Genomic DNA, 19,462 nt, shown 5'->3' on the forward strand with positions numbered 1-19,462 from the left:
AACTAATTAAAATCAATTTATGACAAAAAAGGTCAGCTGTTATGAAAATAAAGTTGTAAGAAGGTAGCAAAATTAAAATCATCAAGAATTCTTTTTTAACAGTCAAAAGTACACATTTTATGAGAAAAATTTCATGATGTAAGTTTTTACTCTGGAAATTTGTTTCCCCCCACAAAATAGTTGTTTGTAAAAAGTAAACATTTTATGGGAATAAAGTCAATTTTTGGATAATTTTGCAAGAATAGGAATAAAACCGTAAGTTTGAGGGAAAGTAGAAAAAAGTATTTTTCAGTAGTAAATTCTATTCCAAAAAAGGCATATAAAGTGCAATTTGACATCAATAAAGTTAAAAATCTACAGTAATAAAGATAGAATAGTACAAGAATGAAGCAACAATTTCACAAAAATGTTTTTATGAAGGAAAATAGTAATTTTATGCCAAAGGTAAAATTCAGTATTTTTTTAAAGACTACTCAATTGTTCTACAATCAAGTAATGTAATGAGAAAATAAAAATAGTTTTTTTTTTTTTTTAAATTACGATAACATTGTACTTAATAAAAAAAAAAAAAAAAAAAGAAGAAATGGTGCAGCAGAGTGAAAGTGTGTGTAGCACACACTTGTTTTCCTTATCAGCTGTGTGAGCAGCTGCTAAGTAAGGCAAGTTCAGGCGTTTTTAAGATGTCAACCCCAAAACAAACACGGCGGTGTCCAAAAAGAAGCAACAGAAAGCGGCGGCGTGAGGGTAAATGTTGGTCGTTAAGGGACGAGTTAGCCATGCACAGCGCTGGATGTCACTTTTATTCTAGTGAATATTAAATGGCTGCGTCGGCTGCTGCCGGAGGGGAGGCAATGCGGGGATGCTTTTCATACAGTTACCACTGCTAAGGGCGCGGTCTCCGGGAGTGTAATCTGAGCCACGTCGGGCTTTGACCGCTCAAAGGTCTTCGTCATCTCCTCCGTGAGTACGCGGAAGACCTCTGACTCCTCCGCCCTCGCCACCTCCGACACCCACGAGGCCATGGCCTTCTTGGGCGAGCCTTTGACCTGAGACGCGTCTTCCATCAGCGCTTCCATCTTCGTCATGAGGAGACTTTCTGTTTCTGCCTCGGCCTCCTTCAAGATGATGAGCATGCCTTTTTTGTCGGTGATGGCCTGGGTCACTTCCTCTCTGACTGAGCCCGGGCTGAGCTTCGCCACGGACTTCTCGGACAACTCGTCTTGAGAGTCGGGCGTTTTCTCCTCTGCCGCGAAAACGTCGTCGTCGTCTGTAGTGGCCGACGGGCTAATACCTTGCGGCCCTGAAGAGGGCGCTCCATCCGCTAGTGTACTATCTGCAGCGCAATTCAGCAGATATCCCGCTGCCTAGGGAGACACTTATCTTATTTGAAATGTTATTCTTATGAAAACAGAGCATCTCTGAAGATTCACAGAAAGTCAAATTGAAGAATTCGGAATTTGCTGGCGACTAGTTCAGGGTGTACTCTGCCTTACGCCCGCAGTTAGTTGGGATAGCGGTTCAGAAAATGGATGGATAGTTTTTACATGCCGGATCACTGCTGTATAACAATGGCTTTAAAGATTTCTGTAATTTTTTATTAGGCTGCTATTTGGGAATATTTTGATCTTTAAGACCTTGAATAACAGCTGATGCCTTCATTTAGGAAAAATAATTGCATGTTAAGACCTTCCAATGTCAGACTTAAGGATTTCTGCAGATTTATTTATTTATTTTTAAAGATTACAGCATTCCTTTTGAAAACGTGACCTTGAAACAGTGTATTTAAGAATTTTCATTTTAATATATAAGGCCATTAGTTTGTAAAAAAATTCATTTTTAGAACCTTGGAATGCCAAATTAAAGGATTTACATGCCACTTTCTAGAATAATTGAGGCCTCCTTCTGGGGAAAATTTCTATTTTTAAGACTTTGAAACGGCATATGTAAGGTATTGCATGTATATTTACATTATTAAACGATTGAGGATTTTCAATTTGAAAATTCGAATTTAAGACTTTTGAAATATTGCCAGACAGCCATTTCATGACATAACCGTGCAGCTGCAGTTTCTTTCCCACTCTAACCGCATAATGGACAAATAAATTTTTGAATTATACAATGAGAAGAAGGAACGTAACATTTAGAGCCAAAGAGAAGAGGAAATTGCGAGCTTTGCAGAAACACAATGGAAAAAGACACGTGCAAACAAACCTATTAAAAAAAGTGGAAAAATATGTCACCTCAGTGGCGTTAGGTTCCACCTTCATCTTGTCTCCGGTGGGCTTTTCATCATCATCCTGTAAGAACAGAAAAATAAAAATTAAAAATTGAGATGCAATTTAACACTTACAGATCCGGAAAGTCAAAATGTTTTTTTTTAGTGATCAGGAAGTAGTCCAGAAATTGTGTCGCAGTGACCATGAGAAGAAATCAATGAACAAGTTGACAACCATACAGAAATAATGTGATCAAGTTGCTAGTGGCAAAGATTCATTGGATTTAATGTACAGCACTCTCTTTTCCACTATTCAAGTGCTTGTATTCTCATTTAATGTGCACTGCCATAATATATATCGTTCCAGACTTCTTGATACACACTCCTCGGTTTAAACACACACACCCGTACGTCATTATTTTTCAACCATTGCTTACATCCCGCAGGTCGAGAGGTTCTATCATGGGCGGCTCATCTGCTCTGGGCGAGCGCGCCGGGGACGAGGAGAGCCTTCGCTCCCACTCGGTGAGACCTGGGACGCCGCCGTCCGTTTCCAGGAAGGAGCGCTTCAGCTCGCCGATGTTTGTCTGGTGCTTGACCATCTCGGTCGGGGGTTCTGTGTCCTACGGTGTGCAGGCCAGGTGACCATAATAAGAGGGGTGAGGGCCAGGGAGCACTGCCATGCTTCATGTACACAATGTTAACTTGCAAACTTAAAAAAAATAAATAAAAAAAAAAAGGACGGGGCGCGGCCAAAAATAGGGATGGAAAAATGCAAAAAATAAGAGAGAGAGAAATTGGAACCTATTCGTGAAGATGCTTTGAAAGCTACTCATAAGTTAAGGTGGAAGCTCCAAGGTGGAACACAGTTAATCACATTAGTAACGGTCATACAAATCTCTAAAGAAGTCATCCAACTAATTGTTTACTCTTTGTTTACAAGTGACAGGCGTGGACGTACACAAGCTCAAGGATAAAGATGGTGTGTGTGTGTGTGTGTGTGTGTATATATATATATATATATATAAACAAACAAGAATTAGGAATTTTGTGACCCCTATGTTGACAGAAAAAAACTGAATTGTTGAAATTTTTGCTGATTTATTAAAAAAGAAAAACTGAAATATCACACAGCCATAAGTATGCAGACCCTTTGCTGTGACACTCATTTAACTCGGGTGCTGTCCATTTCTTCTGATCATCCTTAAGACGGTTTTACACCTTCATTAGAGTCCAGCTGTGTTTGATAATACTGATTGGACTTGATTAGGAAAGCCACACCTGTCTATATAAGACTTTACAGCTCACAGTGCATGTCAGAGCAAATGAGAATCATGAGGTCAAAGGAACTGCCTGAAGAGCTCAGAGACAGAATTGTGGCAAGGCACAGATTTGGCCAAGGTTACAAAAAAAATTCTGCTGGACTTAAGATTCCTAAGAGCACAGTGGCCTCCATAATCCTTAAATGGAAGACGTTTGGGACAATCAGAACCCTTCCTAGAGCTGGCTGTCCGGCAAAACTGAGCAATTTGGGGAGAAGAGCCTCGGTGAGAAAGGTAAAGAAGAACCCAAAGATCACTGTGGCTGCTCTCCAGAGATGTAGTTGGGAGATGGGAGAAAGTTCTAGAAAGTCAACTATCACTGCATCCCTCCACCAGTCGGGGCTTTATGGCAGAGTGGGCCGACGGAAGACTCTCCTCAGTGCAAGACACATGAAAGCCCTCATGGAGTTTGCTAAAAAAAAAACACCTGAAATACTCCATGATGGTGAGAAATAAGATTATCTTGTCTGGTGAGACCAAGATAGAAATTGTTGGCCTTAATTCTAAGTGGCATGTTTGGAGAAAACTGGGTACTGCTCATCACCTGTCCAATACAGTCCCAACAGTGAAGCATGGTGGTGGCAGCATCATGCTGTGGGGGTGGTTTTCAGCTGCAGGGACAGGATGACCAGTTGCAATCGAATGAAAGATGAATGCGGCCAAGTACAGGGATATCCTGGACGAAAACCTTCTCCAGAGTGCTTAGAACCTCAGACTGGGCCGAAGGGTCACCTTCAAAAAAGACAATGACCTTAAGCACACAGCTGACATAACGAAGGAGGGGCTTCAGAACAACTCTGTGACTGTTCTTGAATGGCCCAGCCAGAACCCTGACTTAAACCCAATTGAGCATCTCTGGAAAGACCTGAAAATGGCTGCCCAACATTCACCACCCAACCTGACAGAACCGGAGAGGATCTATGAGGAGGAATGGCAACTGATCCCCAAATCCAGGTGTGAAAAACTTGTTGCATCATTCCCAAAAAGACTCATGGCTGTATTAGCTCAAAAGGGTGCTTCTACTAAATACTTATGGCTTTGTAATAGTTCAGTTTTTCTTTTTTAATGAATCTGCAAAAACTTCAACAATTCCGTTTTTTTGTCAATATGGGGTGCTGTGTGTACATTGTGGATAAAAATGAACTTAAATGATCTTAGCAAATGGCTGCAAAATTAAAAAAAAAAAAAAAAAAAAAAAAAAAAAAAAGTGAAAAATTTAAGGGTGTCTGAATACTTTCCGTACCCACTGTATATCGAGTAAAAAGAAACTGAAATTGGATCTTTTGTTGGGGTTTGCTCCATCATCAACCAGATTTCAGGCATTTTTATGTGTCTTTAGATTTGTATTTTCTCCGAAAACAGCTGACTTTCGAATTGTACGACTTCAATGTAGAGGTTCCGTTGGATTTCAAATCTAATGTGGTAAGTTCAACCAAAAGCAGCCATAATGCATTCAGATCAGGACCACATTCAATAATGAAACACACGCACTGAGTCACAGAGCACGGGCGCAACACTCCCAAATCCTTTTAGCGTCATAAACACTGATTAAGTTGCTGTGGTTTCATCTCTGAATGGTCACAGGAGCAACTCGAGATGCTCATATACATGCAGGAAACCCAAGACACTGCACACAACACTGCCAGGTCAGTACTGTTAGGATTATTTAGATTTTCTTACCAACCTCCAGCATCAGATTACTGTGCTTGACAAAAACATTTTCCCCTTTTACCCGTCTTATGACGCTACACTGCAGGGGAGAAACAAACAGGATTGGTTTCAGAGTGGGGGTTTCCACATGGCTACAAAGCAAACATGGATTGAAAAACCTGCAACCAGGAAGGCTGGCTCCCATTTACCAAATAAGATCAATCAACTGGGACGACCGGTAGACAAGAAGCCAAAGTGGAGGGGGAAAAATTAATTCAAGCAAGGAAGTGTGTGGAGTGATGGCAGCAGGCAGCAAAGTGAGCAATGGTGTGACGCGACGCCGTGTACCTGAGTGCGCATCTCCGAGTCATCGTCCGCATCCGACTGACGACGAGTGAAGACATTGTGACACGAGCAAAAGGGAGGTGAAGTGGTTGGTGGTGGTAAATGCAGGGGGGGAAATGGTATGTGGGGTGTGGAAATATACGGTGAGAAGGGTAGGAGACGGCAAGGAAAATCAGTGTCAGTGACGCTATTGGTAGAAAGAAATAATGTAAATTAGGGCCACACTGAAGAAAAAAGTTACAAAAAAAGAAATTGAAATGAGAATTAAGTTGCATTTTATTAAAGGAGAACAGAGTGAAAACGAATATCAAAATTACCACACGTCTGACGCGTGTGCTTGTGGTATTACAACTTTTCTAGTAAAATAAATTTGCAATATTAGATTTTGTTTTCAGACTTTATACTCAATATTGCACGTTTATTCTTGTAATATTACAACGGTTTTCTGGCAAAATTCAGAATTTTGTTTTCCCCAGTGTGACCCTTTGCACTTATTGTGTGTTTTGAATCATACTTCATATAACAAATGTTACTCATGCACAAAACTCCAAAAACTTAAAAAGGAAAATACAATTTACATCTAAAACTTAGCATATGGCTTATTCATGCCTTGAACCGGCGCGGCATTCCCCTCAACATACAAACCTCTGTGGCGGTCATATCGCCGTCGAAGGCAAAGTCAGTTTGTTCGCTGTCGGTCTGCTTAGTCAAAGCCATGGAAAGCATTCCCAGATACAAACAAATACAAACAAAACACCCCGACATTGTAAAACGCTTGTAAACAACACATATCACTTGAGTCTTTATAACGATAGATGGAAACAAAATGGAAATGAACAGTTTTTTTTTGTTTGTTTTTTTGAGTCGGACGAACGCGCCAGAGAAGGTTCCCAAAACAACAAAGACAGAAAATTAAAAGAAACGCAAATAAAAACAATACAGTAGCAAGCGTAACAGACTTAGAGGAAGTTGAAACCTTCAGTCAGTCAATCTCTCTGCAACCTGACTTCCAGGCCCTCCTCTCCATGCACATTTGACACATCTCTGCATTACATTGCGAGGATTTAGTGAGATGCAAGGTCTTGCATTTATACCTTGGGTCAAGGGGATTACCATTTCAATGCGGCGCAATGCAGCGAGTCAAGAATAAGGGAAGCGTTCTCATGCAGTCTATACTGAAAGGAGTCATAGATAAGAACAATGACAGAGACGGGTTAGGCACAAAACTGTGTTTAAATGGGATTTAGCTGGGGATTAGTAACTAAACATAGGACACTTAAAGGGGACATATTATGGAAAATAGACTTTTTAATTATTTTTATACAAATAGTTGGGTCACTGGAGTGCATACCTGGCCAGCAAGTGTGAAATTACACAACAAAGTAATCTTTTGTGAGCTGCCTAGCTCCAAAAATCACCGTGTCAAGTTGTGCAGAATTTTGTTTGCAATTTACATAATACCACTACGACACAATGTTTCTCCACCCATGACTTGGCAGCTCGGCCATGCGAAGAGCCGACATTTTCAAGCAATGGCCAGACTACATCGTCTGAAACTGCATTCCCCTCCAAAATTATTGGAAAGGCAAGGTCAATTCCTTTGTTTTTGTTGTATACGGAACACATTTGGGTTTCAAATTAAAAAATGAATATGTGACAAAAGTTCAGAATGTCAGCTTTCATTTCATGCTATTTACATGTAGATGTGTTCAACCTTTTGTTTGAACCCATGCACTTTTCAAGTGAGCAAAAGTATTGCAACAGACAAGATTAAATTAACGTGTGTTTTGGGTCATCGTCTTGTTGCATGATGAAGCTTCTCCTAATTAGTTTGGATGCATTTTTCTGTAAATTGGCTGACAGAATGGCTTTGTACACTTCAGAAATCACTCTGCTGGTACCATCATGTGTTACATCATCAATAAAGCCTAGTGAGTCTGTTCCAGAAGCAGCCATGCAAGCCCAAGCCATGAAATTACCTTGGCCATGCTTCACAGATGAGCTTGTGTGTTTTGGATCATAAGCAGGTCCTTTCTTTCTCTCATACTTTGGCCTTTCCATCACTTTGGTAGAGGTTCATCTTGGTCTCATCAGTCTATAAAACTTGGTTCCAAAAGCTTTGCGGCTCATCTGTGCAAAATCTAATCTGGCCTTCCGATTCTTTTTGCTGATGAGTGGTTTGCATCTTGTGGTATGGCCTGTATATTTCTTCGAACAGTGGATCGTGATACCTCCACCCTTGGCCTGTGGTGGTTGGCAGTGATGTCATTAACTGTTGTTTTTGGGTGTTTCTTTGCAGCTCTCACAATGTTTCTGTCATCAACTGCTGTTGATACCCTTGGCCGATCTATTCCATGACTGTTACTCAGTACACCAGTAGCTTCTTACTTTTTCAGGACATTCCAAATTGTTGTATTGGCTATGCCCAATGTATGTGCAATAGCTCTGATCAATTTTCCCTCTTATCTCAGTTTCAAAATAGTTTGCTTTTCTCCCATAGACAGCTCTCTGGTCTTCATGTTTGCTTAATAACAAATGCAGTTTTCACAGGTAAAACCCAAAGCCAAAAACAAGCACTAGCTAATGATTAAGCAATCAATCTAAAAGGCAACACCTGAACAAGTAGAAACACCAGTCAGTCACATGTTCCAATACTTGTGCTCACTTGAAAAGTGGGTGGGACAACAAAAATAAAGGAATTGACCTTGCCGTTACAATACTTTTGGAGGGGACTAGGTTAAGACAAAAGGCAAGCAGAATTGAAGTGTTACCACAGATTAACGTGGTAGAGTCTGCTAACTGACGCAAATTCTGTCGTAAACTGAGGTCCCCCTTTAACCAGCTTTTGTCTTCACACACTGAACTGCCATACTTCTGCAGACTTCTACTTGCCTCATGGCAACACCCTAGCGCCGCCCTGGTCTTCATGGTAACGAAAGATGCACTGACAAATTTCAGCAAGGCTAGAAGAATTGTGTAAGATAATTCCTGTCCCTTGAGGTAGTTTGACAAAAGTATATCCCAGACATGTTAAGACACTTGGGAATTATTTTAAATTGTGAAAAAAAGCATAGCATGTCTCCTTTCAAGTAATAAAAAAAAAAAAAAAAAAAAAAAAAAAAAAAAAAGCTGCCTGTCAGTGTCTAACCCTCTCGTTAAGCCAGTCAAATATGAAATGGTGACTGCTGGATGATGATGAGGAGTGATGAAGAGCATGAGGTTCTGAAAGTAGGACAGACACTGGGACAACACAAGTCTCCAGGTCAGCTCTGGACTGGCGAGACAGTAGAGCGGCCTACGGGACAGGCGTTAAAGGAGTTCAACTCTTACACACCTCCTCTTCCTCTGAACTGTCATGGTCATGGTAGCCCTGGGCTATGCAGGCGGTCAGCGAGGCTGCCTTGGGCTCCAGGTAGCAGAGGCACAGCGCCAGGGGGAAGGAGAGGGTGAGGGCATAGGGCACGGAAAAGGAGGTGGAGAGCAGGAAGAAGAAGATGAAGAGGAAGCAGGGGATGAGCGACGGCGACTTGATGGGCACGAAGTTCTGCGCGCATTCTGGCAGGAAGCGCATCTCCGACAGGTCGGGGAAGCTAAGGTAGCCGTCTTCGTCCAAGACGGCCGACAGGTCGGGCAGGTGCAGGGAAAAGGAGAAGAGGGTGCCGCCGCGCGCCCTGGCGCGCTGCTCCAACCGCTGCTTGCGGGCCGACAGCAGCAGGGCCCGCTCCGCCAACAGGGCCGCTTGGCGCTCAGAGCGGGCCTGCTGGCGGCGGTGGCCGGCGCTGTCCTTTGCCGGGCTCACCGACGAGGCCCGTTTGCGCCTGTTCTCCCCGCGCCGCCGCCGCACTTTTGTCGATGACACGGGGGATGAGGGGAGTGAGAGCTCAGAGCCGAGGGGGCTGGTGGTGAACGCGCGGGGGGAGCGCTGATGGAGGGATGTGTGTGCGTGTATGAGTGGCAATGGGGAAAGGAGGCCAATACGCATGAGCACACGAGTAAAAGTGTGGGGTTAAAAAGGAAGGACAGGGGGGAAAAAGCAAATTAGTAAAGCACACAGAAGATGAAAAGCAAAAGTCTAAATTAGAAGCAAGTGGGATATTTCCCTCAGCCACTAGGAGATCTTGAAAACTTCAGTTGTAAATTATAAAGAAAACTACCACACCCTCTCAAACTTGTTTTGTCTCATGACACCGGGCCTGCTGCCTGGCAGCGGTTTACCTTCGCTTCTTGTCTGAGTGGCGTCGTGGTGCCAGCGGCGGCTTCAGTCGTCTCTGCACGGGCATCCTCCCGCTCCGCCTTCTCTTCCTCAGCCTTCTTCTCGGTGGTTACCGTCGTGATGATGCCTCCCCTGGCGTTGGTGGCGCCGTCGCTGTCCTTCATCAGATTCTCGTGGTTCTCCGTGATGGGTGCTGGAACACACGAGAACTGATGTGATCTGGACAGGAGCTGTCGTCCGTTTGTGGACATTTTATTATCAGCATGGGAACATTACTGTGGTGAAATGGCCAAAGGCTCAGCAGCTCACATGATACCAGTTTCCCTTAGCAACATGCAATTCAGTCAGCCATTTTAGGTCCACTTTCCCTCAAAAGCAAACTTGACCTAAAGATTTTGTGCTAAATTGCAAGTATTTGAGGTTTTCATCTTTGCGTGTGGACAGAGCATGGCATTAATGTTTGATGACCTATAGAAAGTCAGCTATTTTGGTTGGATGTGCATGTCAGTTTCCCAATTTCCAGGGGTCTTTTCAAAGACTACAATGTCTGAGAGCTTTTGTCCACTTGTAACCAAATTTTAACCATATTAAATTAACAGAAGGGTGATGCAAAACTGCAGATATTATGGGGTTTTGGCTCAGCAGTAAAGTTTGATGAATCGCCATAAAACAAAAAAAAGATTACTCAAAAACCTGATTTTGCAGGCATGTACACAACATGAAATTTAGTAGGCATGTTTTATACAAGTAGGTTCATCAAAAACATTCCTTAAGAGACACAGTCAGTCTGACATTTTGGTTTAAAGAATTTAGAGTTTTCGTCATTGCATGTGGGCGGAGTACAGAAACCAAGTTCGATAACCAAGACAAAACGACATGAAATTAGTTTATTTATGAAGGCATGGTGGACGACTGGTTAGCACATCTGCATCACAGTTCTGGGGACCCGGATTCAAATCCGGCCCCGCCTGTGTGGAGTTTGCAGGTTCTCCCCGTGCCTTGGTGAGTTTTCTCCGGGCACTCCGGTTTCCTCCCACATCCCAAAAACAAGCGTGGTAGATTGACTGAAGATTCAGGAAGGCTGCCATTTTGGTGACAAACTTGTCTAAGTCGTATTGCCCATTTGCGTTAGACAGCTAGGTGACGCTAAATTGTAAAAATTTTGGATGGGTGGAGCATGGTGGCGATGTTTGATAACTCACCATAAAACACAAAGTTCTATTCAAAAACTCACTAAATAATTCAGGCGTGCTCAACTTGGAACATGTAATTAAGTAGCCAAGTCTATCATGAGTCGTTTGAAGTGGCCAATTTTGGCTTGTTCCTTTGAAGAGCTACAGATTTTCTCCTGTCGCATCCAAATTTGACCCACATGAACCAGACAGATGTGCAATACTGTAGGACGCGTTTTATTTTCGTCATTGCATGTGGGATGAGTCTGGCAACAAGTTTGATGACTCGCCATAAGTCGGATACGGTGACCTCACCTCCGTCCAAGCTGCACGACATGTTGTACCGTTTGCTGGCGGAGCGCTCGAAGAAGGGGGCGGGTCGAATGATCTGCGAGCTGGCCCTGCGAGTCTGGGCCTGTGTCCTGCCGCTGTAGCGGAACTTGGAACCGAGGGTGAGAAACTTCTTTGGGGGTGCCTCTGGGGACACAAGCCTGTCAAAGGTTACACATGTTACAAATCAAAGACTTGAGTAATGGTGAAAGCAACACATGCACTGGAATCACTTGTGTTAATTCATTACTCACATCTACACGATAAGGACAAGCTCATTTGGGACAAAACCAAAAATGGGAGACAATACAGTGTCTTACTTTTTATTTGGCTTTTGTTAATTTTTTTTTCCCTAAAAGAATGGTGGTAAAAAAAGATTATCATCCACTCAAAGGTTATTGTGTAAATTTGTGAAGTAAGTGGACTCATTTAAAGTAGAAAGACCATGGCAGTGACCAAGTACTTCAACAATGACAGACATTTTGTGAACAAAAATACTGATTTGGACATCATGCGACTGGTGCCATGCATTAGAGTCCTTTGTTTTTATTTTGGCCAGCTTGTATTTTATTTACTTTTTTCATTCAGATTAGCTTCATTGCACTCTCAGCCAGAGCTGGTATTGACTAGATTATGTTAAATTTTTACTCGCGGTTTTGGTTCCCATTCCTGTTGGGAATTTTTTTGCTAACAAAAGAACTTTGACTTGGATATCATGTGACCGGCATCATGCATTGAAGTCAGTGTGTGTGTGCATTTTAAAATAGGTTTCTAGTTTCTGTTATGGTTCACACATCCATTGACTTGATCGGACTCTCTGCCAGAGCCGTTATTGACCAACCTTTTGTGAATAAGGGACTTTTTTGATCTTATGTAACTGATGAGGTGTATTTGAGTGAAGACTGCATTTTTATTTTTGTAATTTTCAAGTTTGTGTTCACATGATAGGCAATTCAGCTACAGCTGGTACTGACCAACCTTTTGTCAACAAAAAAAACTTTGATTTGGATATTCTGCGACTGGTTTTGGGCATTCGAATGAATCTGTTTGTGCTGATACTGGATTTATTATGTATGTTTTTTCATCTTATTTTGGTTCCCAATCCTGGTGGCATGATAGGACTCTCAGCCAAGGCTGGTAATGACCAATGTTTTGTGAACAAAGGGCTAATTTAATCTTCTGTGACTGGTGTCAAGCATTTGAGTCCATCTGTTTGTGTTGTTTGACAAAAAGACTCTTACGTTAGCTTCTTGCACTGCTGACTGAATAGACGCCATATGAGTGCTGAAAGATGGTCTTAGAGCGCATATGGTAGCAACGAACCAAACAAGAATTGTCTATTTGCTTGGAAGTCTTACCTGAAGAAGGTGTGGTGTTCGACACAGACCTTCCACAGCCGTTTGGCAGCACGATGGTTGGGAAGCTTGAAGCCGATGGTGCTTTCAAACTGCTCAAACTTAAGACCAAAAACTATGATCAGACTGGCTAAAACAAGTGCAAAGATTTTGATATTATTTTCAACCGTAATTTACCTCGCCGGGCCGGATTTTGATGTAGAAGTTGTTCCTCTTGTAGGAGATTTTGAGGATTTTGGGCCAGGCGAACCGGTTGATGCGCAACCTGTCCCTGTAGATAAGGAGACCACTGGCGCACACTCCCAACATGATCTCCACGCCCTCAGAGTCCTGAAAACAAACACGCCGTGGGATGGTAAATTGCACACAGCACCAAACTCTGTACGAGACAGCACTAACTCTATCTTATTGGGGTAACGCAAGCAGGTGGTGAGTGGAATCAAGCAAATGGTTCTGCTACCTCATTGTAGGACTGGAGGGGCGCCTAAGCAAGAATGGCAAATGACATTACGCTCTCAGGTGGAAGCCATTTGCGAGGGGAGAGCCGATCCAAAGCGGGAAGTCTTACAGGGATGTTGAAAAGTGTGTTCAACCACATGCACATGTGGAAACAGCACACGTACACACAATAAGCAGCCGCTTACCTCTCCCTCAGCACGAGCCATGCCTTGATAGAGACGCCCTACCAACTTTGCATTTCGTGAGAGAGGAGACAAAAGAGGGAGGCTGGTCTGATATGCTGCATGACTTCTTATCATTTACCAACAAGATAATACTGTACTGGACATTGGGCAATGACGCTCACTCTGTCTCATCCAGGCTACTTTATCTGCTACCCTCATCTGATATAAATCTGCAAATGCAATAATCCCTCGCTTGCTTGTACTTTGACTGTGGATAACAGATGCATGTGTGATTAATGGAGTTGTCTCAAAGATGCCAACTGGCTCCCCTCGCAAGCCAAAGAAAAAGTGGTGAAATGATGAGTCAGCAGTGCAGCAGCAGTGGCGGTGGTGCAAGTGAGGCATCGCAGTGCCAGCCATGACTGCTGAAAGTGTGCGTCAAATGGATGTGTCTCAAGGTGCTTTTCATAAGTTATCCATTTAGGACAGATAAACACCTTCAAATCGACGACTCCCATTTCCCCTTATCAGAAAAAAAGTTAACTATTTACAGTAATTTGGGTCCCAAGTCCTGTCATGATAGCAAAAATCTGCAATTGATCCACCCAAAAGGCTTATAATTGCCCACAGATTCCACAAGATGACAGCAAAGCAGTACTTTTCTATTAGACAGGATTTTGGCCTGAGCACAAAAACAGGGAAAAGGAGAGTTTTTCATCCAATAACTGAATAGGTAATCACGAATAGGCAGGAAAAGACTGTACCTCAGTTCATAGAGCCTGTCATTCACACACAGACATATACTTCAATTGCTGAACACATTTGAACTGGTTGCTAATCAAAACAGGAGCTCCTTCGGAGGTACATTTAAATAGTTTTTCATATAAATTCAAGTATAGCACATATTGTAAATGAATTCCCTTCCCAGTGTGAAAACTGATCTTATGTTACTTAGGAAGAAAGTGGGCCATTTTAGTTTGAAGCAGGCATTTTAGAGTCACTTCGGCCATTTCCGGGAGCCCTTTAAAAATCGACTTGTCCAACAGGTATTGATGGTACATTACAACGTTTAATTGCTTATGTAAATTGTGAGAATATTGTGACAGTTAATTGCTGAGCTCATTTGGACTCATTGCTAACCAAAAGAGCAGCACCCACTGAGGCATATAACCAGTCTGCCAGATCAAGTAAAAGTTCACATTGATTCCTCAACAGATGCAGAGTCCTCATCATCCAGGTCTTGGTAATCTGCAAAGGTTGAAATATGGGAACTGGACTGCTCTGGTTCTAAATTTTAAGCATCTCCCTAGTTATGCCTCATGTGCCGTTGAGCCACAATGTTGTGAGCATCCATGTTTGTTGATGAAGAGTATTAAAGCCGCCCAGCCTAACTTGTTTCTTGACATTTCTCCTCAATAGAGGTTCACTTGACGTTAGTGTAATATTCTCGTAACACTGTTTAACATTATTCCAAAAATGGTGATCTGCAGTCGAGCAAATAAATGAATGAATGAGCCCCCTCCAGTTGCACACAGTGACAAAAGCAAGCATAAAGCTATAAACTGAAGCATTCTGGTTACCTTGGCGTGGTGCAGATCCACACCGTACATGGACAGCTTCTTTGCATTTTCCAGGAAATGCATTTCGGCTTCGGCCGGCGTCATCCCCCTGATTGGACGACAACACCATACAAAAGAAACATTGTATGTATGGAAAACACTGAACAGCAAACCCTGGAGAATTGAATCAATTCCAACAGGAAGCAGACCTAATTCAGTTGCCTCAAATAAAGTGAATCAATTTCCTCTTGTTGTGTTCATGGATGTTTTCAGCTGAATCTCCACCAAGCAGCTGTGTGTGCATCCATTTTTAGCAACGGCGGCCTCTAGTGAGAGCCTCACACTGACTGCCACTGTGCTGCGTCGGTGCACCCTTGACTGCATCAAATTACTGAAATTGTTGTGATGCAGAGAGACTATGACGCTCACACGAACAACAGATGGCATTTTTTTCCGTTTGTGGAAAGACAAATCAAATTTTTGGGAAGATGTGTTGCCTTCCAGAGCAGTATCACAGAAGATGCTACCAAAATCAAACAACTTAAAATGTTTCTGTTCCTAGGGAATTGCAACACGATAACCTACTAATACTAATCATAGTATTTCCTCATATAGTGGCTGGGGCCGTTTATTTATTCAACTGAGTGCCAGGCATCCATTAGAGAAGTTGTTTATTGAAGTGGGGGGGGGTTTATAGACATGCATTTTTCTAAAAATATCAAATACATTTTTTGTAATGACAAAAGGAGGCGTGTGTTTGAGGTGCTCTGTTTATTTATTCAAGTGGTCACTATTTGAGGAAATATGGCATCATCCTCTGCTGTTCCCGGTATAGGGAGATGTTGAAAATATGAGAGTAGTTTTATCGTTGGGAGAAAAAAAATATTGTTCCATTCAGGTCGAAAGCTACACTAAAACCTCTCTGTCCAACTTTCTTTTTCTTCTTGTCAGCAGACCTCGGATTGTTTTGCTTGTTTTTTACAATCACTCATGAAATGTTAAACTCCACTGTAAATCTCAGCTCTACAGATGCCACATCTGCTATGAAGGCGGTGCAATTTGTGGTAATGACATCGATCTTGACACATGACGTAACAGTCATTGTAAAAGATCATTTCAGGAACCAATTGTAAATTAAAAAAAAAAAAAATTTAAAAAATATTTGTTGTCCGTTTGAGGTGCAGCGTTTAATTATTCTAGTAGGCACTATTTGAGGAAATACTTAATGACTGCCTCCTGTCACACAGCTCACGCCACTCACTTGTAGGTCTTGTGGAGCTCCATCACCTTCTCCTCCAGCTCTTTGGTCTGGTTGGGTGCAAAGCGCAGCTCGCTGATGTAGTCACTGCCCAGCTCCTCCGGGTCATAGTCGCCCAGCTCCGACTGTACTGTGTACGACCCCAGGACGGTGTGGGTGGCGAAGGAACAGGGGAGGCGGCCCGAAACCACATCGTCTCGGAGCTGCAGGCACAGGTAATATCTACAAGGGTAGGGAGAAAGTGGTTAAAAAGCTCGGGCTGTCACTTAAATAACGAGGTGGGCTTTTTATCATATTGTGCCACTGATGACCGCAGAGGACACGAAGAAAAAAAGTCAACTCACCTTGTGATATCCTCGGTCAGCTGGGAGGGGTCTGGAGGGTAAAACTTTACATTAAAGGCAAAGTTCCAGGGACCAGCTGAGAACCAGAAGGAAGTTTGGACAGATTTATTAATCAAGCAGCATTTACAGTCTTATCTTATTGTTGGGAGGATAAAGATATTAAGAAGCATTGCATGAGAATGACATGAAGACATAATTCAAAAGACGCATACTCCTGATCTGCTTTTTCAGGTCTTTGGTAGGATCCAGCCAATTCTGCCAAAAAAAAAAAAAAAGAAAAAAAAAAGTCATCTTTCTGAAAATACACCAAGACATGGCCTTGCCAGGGTCATTTATGGTCCAATTACCTTTTGTTTCTCCACATCTCTGTATGTCATGCCAAAGTAGTCCTTCTCCAATAGATTGAGGTGATCGCACACTTTGTCGAAGAGAACTTGGCCCTTGACCCGCTTCTGTGAGTAGAGAATAAATGAGTAACCGACAAAGTCGACAGCCACATTTAATCTTCCAATGCCATCAACCAGGAAAATCTGGCCTGGTTTGAGCACTTTCCTCCCTTTCCTATCAAAATCAGCAAAGCCCAATTGTTGGCTGTTTTTAAAAGACTTCTGAGCAATTATCATCTGGTGTGGGGTGTGTTAAGAGGGATTTTTCAATCCTGATCTGCTGGGTCGGGCAAACAAGCAGTGTTTAAAATGAATTTGCCTCCACTTTTGCCAACCGACATCATTGCGCAGCAGCTAGTGTTGCTGAAGCAAGTCTCTATCGTGAAACTCTCGAGCGTCCTCATGTAGTTAACTTTTTTTCAGTTAACTTTGCCAGTGGCTTGTTACTTTAAATATCGTTGCCGTAAAGGATTGTGGGGAACATCTCCCATTTCTCGCGCAAAGGTTGGTCAGGAGTAACGTATCCTAAAGGTTGGTTAAAGCCTGCATCAAGGCACCATACCTAAGCAATTTTAGAATTCAAACAACTTTTCCTTCCAGCACTTCCAGCTCATCCTGTAAAGGAAAGTTTCTATGTAAAAAGCAGAATTTGAGGAGGCCCACATACATCCCCCACGGGAACAACGTCTCTGCTATCATAAAATCCAAAAGGTAAGCACAGCTGCACTGAGTTTTGTTCAACGAACAGATTAGCGTAAACTAACAGCACCAACTTCTGATAATTAGAATGAATGATTGGTAATGTGTCTATGCGCCACACTCAAAGTGTACTGTATGAGGTGCTGCCTCTATGAGTAAAAAATGTTTTAATCATCTTTCTGGGCATCATCTGTGGCCCTAAACTCAACTCACTGGGTCTCACCTCCACATTGAGGGTGTAGTCAGAGCCATCTGGCAGCATCACCTTGCACTGCATGATCTTCACCTTCTTCACTCCTTTTAAAGGAGACCTCGACAGACGACTGGTGGATGACTGGCGGGACTCTTGGTCGTCTTCTTGAGTCTCCTGACGGGTGAAGATCGTACATATATACATATTTCGCCGGATGAATGATTTTACATTGTGAATAATATTTGGAGAGCCGACAGACCAGACTTCCCGTCCAGCTTCCCCTTCCCTAAACGCTTCATGTAGACATCTTCAACAAAACCACCAGTTCTGTCACGTCTGCAAGCTAAAACTAGAGCCCACTTCCCCAAATGAGCTCCTGACACTACTTAATAATCAAACATTATTCACAGACTGTTTCAATTACATGTCCAGGTCAAAACGTCTGGATCTGTTATGTAAACTACCATCAAGGTCCTAAAAGTCAGTAATAAAAATTTAAAAAAATAGTTTATCAAACTGGGAGAACTTTATCGTATGTGATATGAGCCAATGATGATTCATATTTTATTCCTCCATGAAAACAACCCTTCCGTAATTCTGTTCTGAAAAAAGCCACACGGCCCGGGTCAGTAGGTTTGAGCGCTCTAACAAGCGGCCTTTTCTCCGTTTAAATTGGGACACTAACCAAAAGAAGTCATCCTTCTTGAATTTCTCCTCAATCTTCAGCCAAAATATGAAAAAGGACAGCTGGGAGTTAATCCACATCCTCATACCAAACGCTGTTACCAGGAGTGTGCATTTCATTTTGGCAGATCGATTCGGGTACGGATGATAAAATAAAAGCATCAAACCAGCTGCGACGGCTGCGCAAGAAGCCCCAAATGTACATAATGTTCGCACGTTTGCAGATAGTCTTACGTTACCTAATGATATCAGAAATATAGTCACATGATATTCTACTCGAAGGAAGTATGCAAAGGGGTGGAAATTTTGTAGAAACTTTCAACCGGGAATTTTAGTAAACATTCAGTAGGACACTTTCCATAAGGATTATTAACTAAAAGGTTTGTGCAATCAGTTCCCCCCCCCCCCAACATAAGCCAACATGAAATCTGTAATAAAAAAATAAAAATAAAAAAAATAATAAAAAAAAAGACATTTTATATTTTAAATAATGAAAGTCTATATTAAAAAAAAAAAAAAAAAAAAAAAAAATTTGATTACTTGTTTTGTGGTGCTATTTACAACATGTACATACCTATGTCACAATTATGATAGAATATTAAAGTTCCCTTTGTAGAAAATGTGTTAATGAAAATTAACAGGAATTAACTGGAAATGTAGTGTATTTTTGCATTATTATAGAAACTGTTACATATACAAACCAAATGATAATTTTGCTGTCAAATGAAAACATGCATGTAAAAAACATTTTTCATATTTTAAAAATGTTTCAATAAAAATAATGCTATTACATTTTATTTCCCTTTATAGAAAAAAAGTGACTGTTCTATCTTATTCTCATTTATTCCTGTAATTGACAATGTAATCCCATTTGAATTTGAACAACTGGAATTTTATGACCCTAATGAGTCTGCATTTGTACTGCGAGTGGTAAAAATACAAAACTATTGATCTCTTCTGTAACATTAGTCTTGCTAGGAAGATTTGACATAGGGTTGGTGGGTGAGGGCGGATGAGCTTATGGGGATTCCTAACAACCGTGGAATGCACTCAGGTGATTTCACAATTCCACATTACCTTCGAAGGCTCCACCAGAGAAGTCAGAACTGCATAT

At 42.0% G+C, this 19,462-nt stretch overlaps 1 protein-coding gene across 15 annotated transcripts in view; it reads right to left on the reverse strand.

Moving 5' to 3' along the window:
• The window catches only part of LOC133412137 (band 4.1-like protein 3), a 36,588-nt gene that overhangs the window by 6,708 nt on the left and 10,418 nt on the right, over positions 1-19,462 (reverse strand). For 3 of the 15 annotated variants that reach the window (XM_061695246.1, XM_061695253.1, XM_061695245.1), the window contains exons 3-19: positions 17,695-17,838; positions 16,734-16,838; positions 16,599-16,641; positions 16,387-16,462; positions 16,046-16,264; positions 14,806-14,893; positions 13,247-13,291; positions 12,780-12,932; positions 12,606-12,703; positions 11,233-11,408; positions 9,748-9,938; positions 8,867-9,454; positions 6,178-6,231; positions 5,222-5,287; positions 2,653-2,838; positions 2,241-2,297; positions 879-1,364 (exon numbers count right to left, since the gene is read on the reverse strand). In XM_061695246.1, coding sequence (XP_061551230.1) covers positions 879-1,364; positions 2,241-2,297; positions 2,653-2,838; positions 5,222-5,287; positions 6,178-6,231; positions 8,867-9,454; positions 9,748-9,938; positions 11,233-11,408; positions 12,606-12,703; positions 12,780-12,932; positions 13,247-13,291; positions 14,806-14,893; positions 16,046-16,264; positions 16,387-16,462; positions 16,599-16,641; positions 16,734-16,838; positions 17,695-17,838 — 2,775 coding nt within the window. Of the gene's footprint in view, positions 1-878; positions 1,365-2,240; positions 2,298-2,652; positions 2,839-5,221; positions 5,288-5,535; positions 5,572-6,177; positions 6,232-8,866; positions 9,455-9,747; positions 9,939-11,232; positions 11,409-12,605; positions 12,704-12,779; positions 12,933-13,246; positions 13,292-14,805; positions 14,894-16,045; positions 16,265-16,386; positions 16,463-16,598; positions 16,642-16,733; positions 16,839-17,694; positions 17,839-19,462 lie in introns of all 15 variants that reach the window. The other 12 variants (XM_061695248.1, XM_061695247.1, XM_061695254.1 and 9 more) reach the window with 10 other exon arrangements.

This window comes from Phycodurus eques, chromosome 13 (assembly GCF_024500275.1).
Source record: "Phycodurus eques isolate BA_2022a chromosome 13, UOR_Pequ_1.1, whole genome shotgun sequence".
NCBI classification, from domain to species: Eukaryota; Metazoa; Chordata; class Actinopteri; order Syngnathiformes; family Syngnathidae; genus Phycodurus; species Phycodurus eques.